The sequence below is a fragment of the Xiphophorus hellerii genome, chromosome 3, assembly GCF_003331165.1.
Source record: "Xiphophorus hellerii strain 12219 chromosome 3, Xiphophorus_hellerii-4.1, whole genome shotgun sequence".
Taxonomy (NCBI): domain Eukaryota; kingdom Metazoa; phylum Chordata; class Actinopteri; order Cyprinodontiformes; family Poeciliidae; genus Xiphophorus; species Xiphophorus hellerii.
In genome coordinates this window covers 14,982,280-14,990,912 of record NC_045674.1, presented here as the reverse complement: position 1 = coordinate 14,990,912, position 8,633 = coordinate 14,982,280, and the positions used below count along the sequence as shown (strand labels likewise).

The window sequence follows — 8,633 nt, the reverse complement described above, 5'->3', positions numbered from 1 at the left end:
TGTCAGAATTATGATGAAGAAAGACAACCATTGATTCAAAATTTAACTTGAGTTGAACTAAAACTAAATTTAGTTTAATTAGAAATCACTCGAAAAGTAAAGGTTATCGCATAATATTTCGCTATCTTAGACTATAATCTCCTTCAGTGACATTCCGCTCCACACTCCATACCAGTCGGTGGCGGTAATGCACCAATTTCACTGTTTCCCAACCGCCAAAAAACATCAAAGAAGAAGTTTGAATTTCCTGTTCCGGGTCCTCTAACAGAAACGTCGCGTGAACGGCGCGGCTAAACAGAAAGTTTTGGATGAAAACGTGAACATCTGCGCTTTTTCAGCATCTAAAACCTGCTCGTCTTGGCCGGAATTGTACAGCAAACGTGTACTCGGGGATTGACCTTCAAATTCAAGAGGTTTGAAAGCTTTATTAAGGCGAAGTACATCTATGTTGGTGGCCCATATACAGTAGTGAGCTAACGCCTATTAGCATGTTACTGGGGAGTTTCGGATGTGATTGATCTGAGCTAGTTTGTTGCTCCATGTTAGCAAAGCTAGCCACGTACTGAAACATAATATTTAACGAATAACTGAAAGACGTAGACTTTGCTCAACATGTGTGTTTTTAGGTCACTTGTGCGACTCTCAAAGAGTGCTTGAGCTTATGCAACGTCCTGTTTGGCACATTCAGATCCTAAGAGAAAATCTGCTAAATATAAGCTACAAGCTACAGATTAAAAGCTGGTTATTGAGCAGCTTTGAAACATTACCGAATTGTTATGTCTCGCAGTACTGGAGGATGTCTCTGCCAAAGCGAGAGGTGGAGGAGCTGCGACCCTGGGTGGAGCGCACCGTGAAGAAGGTGCTGGGTTTCTCAGAGCCCACTGTGGTCACCGCAGCTTTACACTGCGTTGGGAAGGGGCTGGATAAAAAGAAGACCACAGGTAACTAACAGTCAAACTTTTTTTTTAAATTGAGCGATTTCTGCTCCCTTTCCAGTTTTTTTTTTTTTTGCTACCTGCGGGATATTTAAAACAGCAGTGTGTAACTTTTATTAAAAGAAAATGTTTTTTTCTTATTGCATATTTATTAAAACTGTAACTATGTTGTAGCAATATGGTAAGAGACAGATAATCCTCCTCTGCCTTCTCCCTATCACCTGAACAAATACACTGCTTTGTCAGAAACAACCAATCAGAGCCAGGAGGAGGGTCTTAGTGCTGTCAGTCACTCTTGTGTACATGCTGCTCACAGCTTCCTTCTGCTACACTACAGTTGGTTCACCACAACAAAAACTGACATGAAAGCTAAGGGTAGTTAGCATAGCCATCAGTGGCAGCAGATAAACTGGCAGCATACACAAGGTTGATTGACGGCACTAAGACATTCCTCCTGTCTCTGATTGGTTGTTTTTGACAGGGAGCGCTGTATTTCTTCAGACGGTAGCTCAGGGAGGCAGTGGGAGTGCTTGATTATTATTTTTTTAATTATTATTATTATCTGTCTCATACTGTCAGGACATGGTGGCAGTTTTAACAAATATGTAAAAAAAAAAAAAAAGAATTAAAAGTTACATACTGTAGCTTTACATATAGCTTTAGGTCAAGCTGTCACTATCAGACCTAAACATGACATAAATAAAAGCAGTAGGTTCAAATAATTACAGTGTTTGCGATAACATGTTACTGTGACTATTAAATGGCCCTTGATTTTGTGTTAACTATTTAAACACTCGTTTGCCCTTAGACCAGCTGCGTCCGATCCTCGATGACTCTGCAGGAGGTTTTGTAGAACGTCTGTTTGAAGCTCTCGAGGAAAGCCGCAACAGCCGTGGCGGCAAAGGAGCGAGTGAAAAACACCGCAAGAGAGAACTTAAGGTAACAAGAGACTGGTGCTCTGACCTTTTGACAAGGTCGGAGCAACTTATGAAAGGTGCTCTGAGTCTGTATAAGAATTTATATAGACTCCATTAAAATTATACAGTATCACTTAGTGACAAAGTACAACAACTGAAAAAACTTGTGTGTTTGCTCGTGATTTGGCTGTTTGGACCAAGGAGGTTTTTGGAGAGGAGTCAGACACAGGAGCAGTGCAAGTTGCTCCAGATGCAGGAGATGGAACAACAGCCAAGAGGAAGCGAGTCCCACGCTTTCAGGAGGTGGAAGAGCCCGAGGTGATTCCCGGACCTCCATCTGAAAGCCCTGGTATGCTCACCAAAATGCAGGTAAAATAAATTATTGTGCATCTCACATGTACTGTATGTCTTTAGTTATTCAAGTTTTAAGAACTGTCCTACCTTCTGCTTCTCAAACAGATCAAACAGATGATGGAAGCAGCCACTAAGCAGATAGAAGAAAGGAAGAAACAGCTGAGCTTTACTTCGCCTGCAACAGTAATTCTCTATTCAAACCATCAGATACTAGACCAAAAACAAATAAACATTTGACATTTTTATAATATCCAGCCATTCATCACACTGAATTACTGGCCTATTTTCTGACATCGCTTGTTGTCTGTTCTCACAATCACAGGGTGATGGATCACGGCTTCTTGGTGCTGCTGCTGGTGGAGCCTCGTCTATTGCCCCCTCTCAGGCTGCCAGCTTCATGAACGATGCCATAGAGAAAGCCCGCAAAGCAGCTGAGCTTCAGGCCCGGATCCAGTCCCAGTTAGCTCAGAAGCCTGGTATCCTCAACACTTTTGTGAACACGGGGCCTCCAAACCTAGTTGCTCTTGCTAATCTGCACGCCATGGGAATTGCACCACCGTTAGTAACAACTTGGAAAAAAAATTTTTGCACAAGAAAATCTGGGGTTTAATGCGGTTATAGCTAAAAATGTCCTTTTATATGTGTGACATTACAGGAAAGTTGATATTAAAGAAGTGAACAAACCAACGCCTCTGATCCTGGATGACAAGGGCAGAACTGTTGATGCGACAGGCAAAGAGATTGAACTCACACATCGTATGCCCACACTCAAAGGTATCACATTTCTTTCAGGTTGTCGTCAACTTTAAAACAAAAAATATTTAAAATTCAAATGGATTATATATTTTTGGATTATTCTGAACAGTTGTTTTATTTCTCAAAAATAATGAATTAAATGTGAAATGTTTTTGCTGCATGGTGGTTGAATAGGTCACACTACCTGTGGTTACTGTTCAGTAGAATGAAGAATAAAGAAATTCAGATAGATATTACCAGAAAAAATGGAAAGAGTTGGCTTCATTTCTAGGTTTGCCTTAGATATGTCAGAAAAAAAGTGCTGGGAGACACTGTAGATATTTGTTAGTCAGTATAGCGAGGGAAGAGCTGCTGTGGAATTTTATCTTTAAGAACAGGTGTGATTAGGGGTGTAACAGTACCTGTGTTCATACTGATTAGCCACAGCTTTATTGGTTTGGTACAGATATGTACCAAATATACTGCGCTACATATAGCTGTACAAATGCAGAATGTTTGTGTTATTCCCTGGAGTTCCTAAAAACAAGATCATGTAAACCTTTTTTTCTAATTCTCGAATGTCTGCACAGACTTATTTAAGAAATTATAAACAAGATTGACTGTGTTCAAATGGTTTTACTTTTGTCTTTCATTAATAGCAAAAAAACTCAGTCCAAAACTTCATTTGGTTCGATAGTGGCCACTTTGTGTTTGTTTGTCTTAGCTAAAGGGAACTGAAAATACTTTTTTATGTACCATTAACACTGCTAAATGTCAAAAATATCAACATTAAAAAAAATATTTAACTTAGAAATGTCTTTTTCTAAGAAAACAACATTTGACTCTAATTGAAGGAAAACGTATTCAGTCTTTGTGTAGTTTGTTTCCTAAAGTTTTTGCTGTAATGGAATCAAGATGGTAAATATTTGGAAGTATAAAAATCCATTAAGCAGCAACATACGTTTGCTGCCTATATTTTGAACATATTTTGAAGTTTACACACCACTGTTACACAAAGAAATTAAATATTGATAAATTATTTAAAAACATACACAATGGTTACACAATGCAAGTAACCAGAAACAAATATCAAAGTAAGAAAATATACAATAAAAATCTGAATTAAACCGCTTCAATTATTTTGCACTATGTGAACTAAATACCGGTACCAGGTTAAACCTCCTTTTTGCCCTCTTAAGTTCACAATGGTAACTCTGAAATTAAATAAAATTCTTCTGTCCAGGGAAGTTTTTTTTTCTGATGTTTTATTATTTATTCATCTTTCACTCATAATTCCCACTAATTAAAATGGTTTTCTTCTTTCTGTGCAGCCAACATACGAGCTGTAAAGAGGGAGCAGTTTCGCCAGCAGCTGAAGGAGAAGCCTGGGGACGACATAGAGTCCACGTCCTACTTTGACCAGCGGGTTCTCATAACTCCAGCCCAGCGGACTCGCAGGGGCTTCAGATTCCACGAACCGGGTCGCTTTGAGAAGATTGCTCAGAGAGTTAGAACCAAGGTAGAAGAAAGCTCTCCAAATGTAGATGCATATTCTGTTTAGTTAAATGGTTTGCAGTTTTCATGCTCTTTTGTGTGTGTGCGTGTGCTCTTGCTTGCTTGGGTGTGTGTGTGTGTGTGTGTGTGTGTGTGTGTCGGTGTGTGTCGGTGTGTGTGTGTGTGTGTGTGTGTGTGTGTGTGTGTGATTGTTTAATCCAATCAGGCCCAGCTGGAGAGGCTCCAGAATGAGATTGCCCAGGCTGCAAAGAAAACAGGAATCCAAGCTTCCACCAAATTGGCATTGATTGCTCCGAAAAAAGAGATTGGAGAAGGAGATGTGCCTAATATTGAGTGGTGGGATTCGTATATATTAAGCACCTACATGCCCATGTAAGGAAATGAATAAGGCTGTTCAGCCGAAGCTCAGTTATTTAATAATGCTGTATGACATTTGCAGAAAAAATAATAATGTTTAAAAGTGACTGACCTTTATCATGCTTTCTTTTTCTCTCTCTGTTGAAAAGAAATCCGGAATCAAAGTTTGAAGAGTTTGACCTTTTTGGTGTGACAAACCTAGTAGAACATCCTGCCCAAATTAGTCCTCCAGGTAAGGTGTGGGTTAAATGCATTTTATAATTTCTTGATACTCTACTATAGTTCTCCATTAAATTGTTTCAAGTAATTTAAGATCAAGTTTCAGTCAATACTCAGTCCCACTCCTCTTCTCATTGGACATAATTCAGTTCAGCTCATTTCAGTTCAATTCCATCATTAGTAGTTTTTATATTTTATTTATGTTTTTTTTTCTAGTTGACACAGACAAGCCAGTAACTTTAGGTGTGTATCTAACAAAGAGAGAACAGAAGAAACTGAGAAGACAAACACGGAGGGAAGCACAAAAAGAAGTGCAGGAAAAGGTCCGTCTGGGTCTGATGCCTCCACCAGAACCAAAAGGTACACAAACACAAATATGGTCATAAATAGTTGCTGGGTTGGACCAAGCAGAACAATATTCTGCTAAATATTCACATAAAATGTGAATATTTAGAATTTTGTGGTTTTAACATTATACAATTTTACATTTGCTAATGTTTGTTTCTATTGATTTAGTACGTATCTCCAACCTGATGAGAGTCTTGGGGACGGAGGCTGTTCAGGACCCTACAAAAGTAGAAGCCCATGTGAGAGCGCAGATGGCCAAGAGACAAAAGTTTGTAGCATGGTTATTAATATCTTGGCATTTCTTTGACATTTAAAACTGAAGGACTTTCGTATAAATCAAGTTTTAATTTGTTGTCTAATTACAGAGCTCATGAAGAGGCCAATGCAGCTCGCAAGCTGACAGCAGAGCAGAGAAAAGAAAAGAAGGTGAAGAAGTTAAAAGAAGATCTAACTAATGGCGTTCACGCTACAGTATACAGGTAAGCAAACAGGACATGAGTCACTTGAGATATGCAGAAATACTTCTTATAATTATAAAATTTTTCTCGTTTAGGATTCGTAACTTGCAAAATCCGGCAAAGAAATTTAAGGTGGAGGCCAATGCAAACCAGCTATACCTGACGGGCACAGTGGTTCTGCACAAAGACGTCAATATAGTTGTGGTGGAAGGAGGTAAGAAATGATACAGAATCAAAATGCTAGTAAGGGTTGGAAGGCTTTTATAAAACCAGTGCATTTGAAGTTTTGTTTTAATGGTTTATGTCAATGTGGTTGGCCAAAATGAGTTGTTTCTGCCTGGGGATCAGGAAGATTGACATTGAAGAAATTGGCATATTAGTGGCTGGCTCTTTACCCAACTCTTAATATGACACTTTTTAATTTATTTCCACATGCACAAAACATTTTTTTTGTTGTTTTTTGTTTCACATGTAACTGGTTTAAATTCATTATGACAATATTTTATTTTTTACCAGGTAAAATATATTCTTTCAAAATCAAGTTGAGATATTTCCTTTTTTATATATATATATATATAAAATTGTCCATAATAATTATGAATAGATTTTTATTAGAAATCTAGCAAATTCCTTAGGTCTCAATTGGATAAAAACAGAACAAAATTTTGTAATTTCTCACCAAATTACAAAATTCTTTCTTTCAAGAAGCTTGCCATATTTAGCCAAGTGTAATAAATTAATTAAAAGCGGATGTCGGGGCAGCAAAGTTTGCTTTTGAGTAACTGTCTCTGGTTAGATGTGGCTCATCCAATAGAATGCAAAAAATACTGTATGCCCAACATTTTCTATTGTAAAAAGATTTTAATTTGAGCTGTTTGCACAGAGTGGGCAGAAACTAGATCTGCAAAGCTAGGAGAGACACATCTAGATTTGTAGCTAGAATTGGAGTAAATGGTTCCTTAGAAAGCATTGACATAGTGGGGCTGGATGAAAAAAGGTATTTAATATTTTTAAGTATTTATTTGTAAGAAATGTTGAAAACATTGAATATATTTACATTCAAGTTGAACTTTCACATAAAATGTGAATATTTAGAATTTTGTGGTTTTAACATTATACAATTTTACATTTGCTTTATGTTTACAGTTAAATACTATTAGATTTACCCAAACAATGAGAGCGCAGCAAACTCTTTCTGTTTAAACATATGCTGTTACTTTGTATACCATCTAATGCTTTTCTTGTATAATTCTGTAAATAGTCTGCTGGCCTTTAAACTAGTAGATTTTCATGTTGCACTTAAAATGTTGATTTTTTTTTTTTTTCTGAACATTTTAGGCCCTAAAGCCCAGAAAAAGTTTAAGAGGCTGATGATGCACAGAATCAAATGGGAGGAACACAACAGCAAAAGAGATGGTAAGACTGGTTTTAGGCTTGTTTTTTATGTTCTACCTGTAATACCTTATTTTAATAGTTAACTTTTTCCATCCGGCCCTTTATTTATTAGATCCAGATGGCGATGACGATACAAGAAGAAACAACAAATGTTGGCTGATTTGGGAGGTCAGTGTTCTGCATCTTGCATCTTCATGTTCAATTACGTTCCTTTTTGGGGTTTTTTTTATTATTATTATTTTTTATTAGTCTCGTGAAAGTATCTTTTCTCTTGGCTCCACAGGGAACGGCTAAGGAGCGGAGTTTTGGTGAGATGAAGTTCAAGCAGTGCCCCACTGAGAACATGGCTCGAGAGCACTTCAAGAAACACGGCACAGAACACTACTGGGACTTAGCGCTGAGCCAGAGTGTGTTGGAAGGCTCAGACGATTGAAGCAAACCTGCGTAGCGCTTTGATACTGTCAGTGACTCGAACCATCAGTAAGCCCGCAGATCCCTCACGGCCAGCCGGCCCCTTCTGCTGGCTCCTGGACAGACATCGGCTTTATTAAGAGACTTGAATATCAAAAAGGAGCAACAACAAACTGTGCGAGTGTGGTTATTTTTGTTGTTTTTTTAAGAGAGAGAGAGGGAGAGAATGGAACAAATCCAGATGTGTATAGAGAAGTGTGTGTGTATAGGTCTGCATCAGTGTTGATTTCTTTGATGGCTTAGGCTTTTCTGTCTAAATTGTATTTTTTGTAGACAGATTGCGTAGTTTGGTGTAATAACTCCATAGGCATAATGTGGTGAGATCCGTTTCTCACGACTGCTAATTTTGTGATGAAATCAAGTTGCCCACTGTAAAAATCTGTTTGATTGGAAACATTTGAGGGACCCCTCCATTAGAAACAATTTGCACAATTTTGTGCTAACGCTCAAAAAATCACACTAGATAAATATCTTTACCACATAAGGTTCACAAACTTTTCACTGAAAGGCGGGTGTCTAAATGCATTTATGCAATTTTTGCTTGAAGAATGCATTTTTGGCTCTGTTGTAGCTACACGTATCTCTAACAGTGCAGTATCTGCCTTAAATAAACAAAATACAAACACTTTTGTTTTTTTATTGTGTTTTTTTTTAAATTAAATATTGTTTTCTAACTAGAGCTCTCTATGCTAACTTTGCATTAACTAGTCCCATTTTAAAGTTTTCTCCCTACAGCTCTTCATCTTTACCCCAATTTGCTGCATCCTCCAACTATGGGCAGTTCTAGATGGGGACTAGTCCTGAGGAGATGATAAATAAATTAATTTCTTATTGTGATATGTGCAGAAACTTTATGGTTCATTGGATCAATTTAAAATTTTACTTTAACAATTAAAAAGAAAGGTGTTGCAAATTCTACAATGTTTTTA

The 8,633-nt window shown here is 37.7% G+C and overlaps 1 protein-coding gene across 2 annotated transcripts; it reads left to right on the top strand.

Annotated features, from left to right (window-relative positions):
- The first annotated feature begins 236 nt into the window (after window positions 1–236).
- On the top strand, window positions 237–8,332 carry prpf3 (PRP3 pre-mRNA processing factor 3 homolog (yeast)). Of its 2 annotated transcripts, none has more exons than XM_032559245.1 (17): window positions 237–413; window positions 788–941; window positions 1,744–1,874; window positions 2,057–2,221; window positions 2,312–2,389; window positions 2,529–2,764; window positions 2,862–2,980; window positions 4,273–4,460; window positions 4,662–4,828; window positions 4,963–5,045; window positions 5,249–5,392; window positions 5,549–5,648; window positions 5,746–5,859; window positions 5,934–6,052; window positions 7,177–7,254; window positions 7,346–7,401; window positions 7,517–8,332. In XM_032559245.1, exons 2-17 carry the CDS (start codon window positions 797–799, stop codon window positions 7,664–7,666), a joined length of 2,073 nt encoding a protein of 690 aa, XP_032415136.1. In that variant the 5' UTR covers window positions 237–413; window positions 788–796; the 3' UTR covers window positions 7,667–8,332. The 2 variants fall into 2 exon arrangements, with proteins under 2 accessions (XP_032415136.1, XP_032415135.1); XM_032559244.1 differs by having other exon boundaries at window positions 2,054–2,221.
- The last annotated feature ends 301 nt before the right edge of the window (window positions 8,333–8,633 follow it).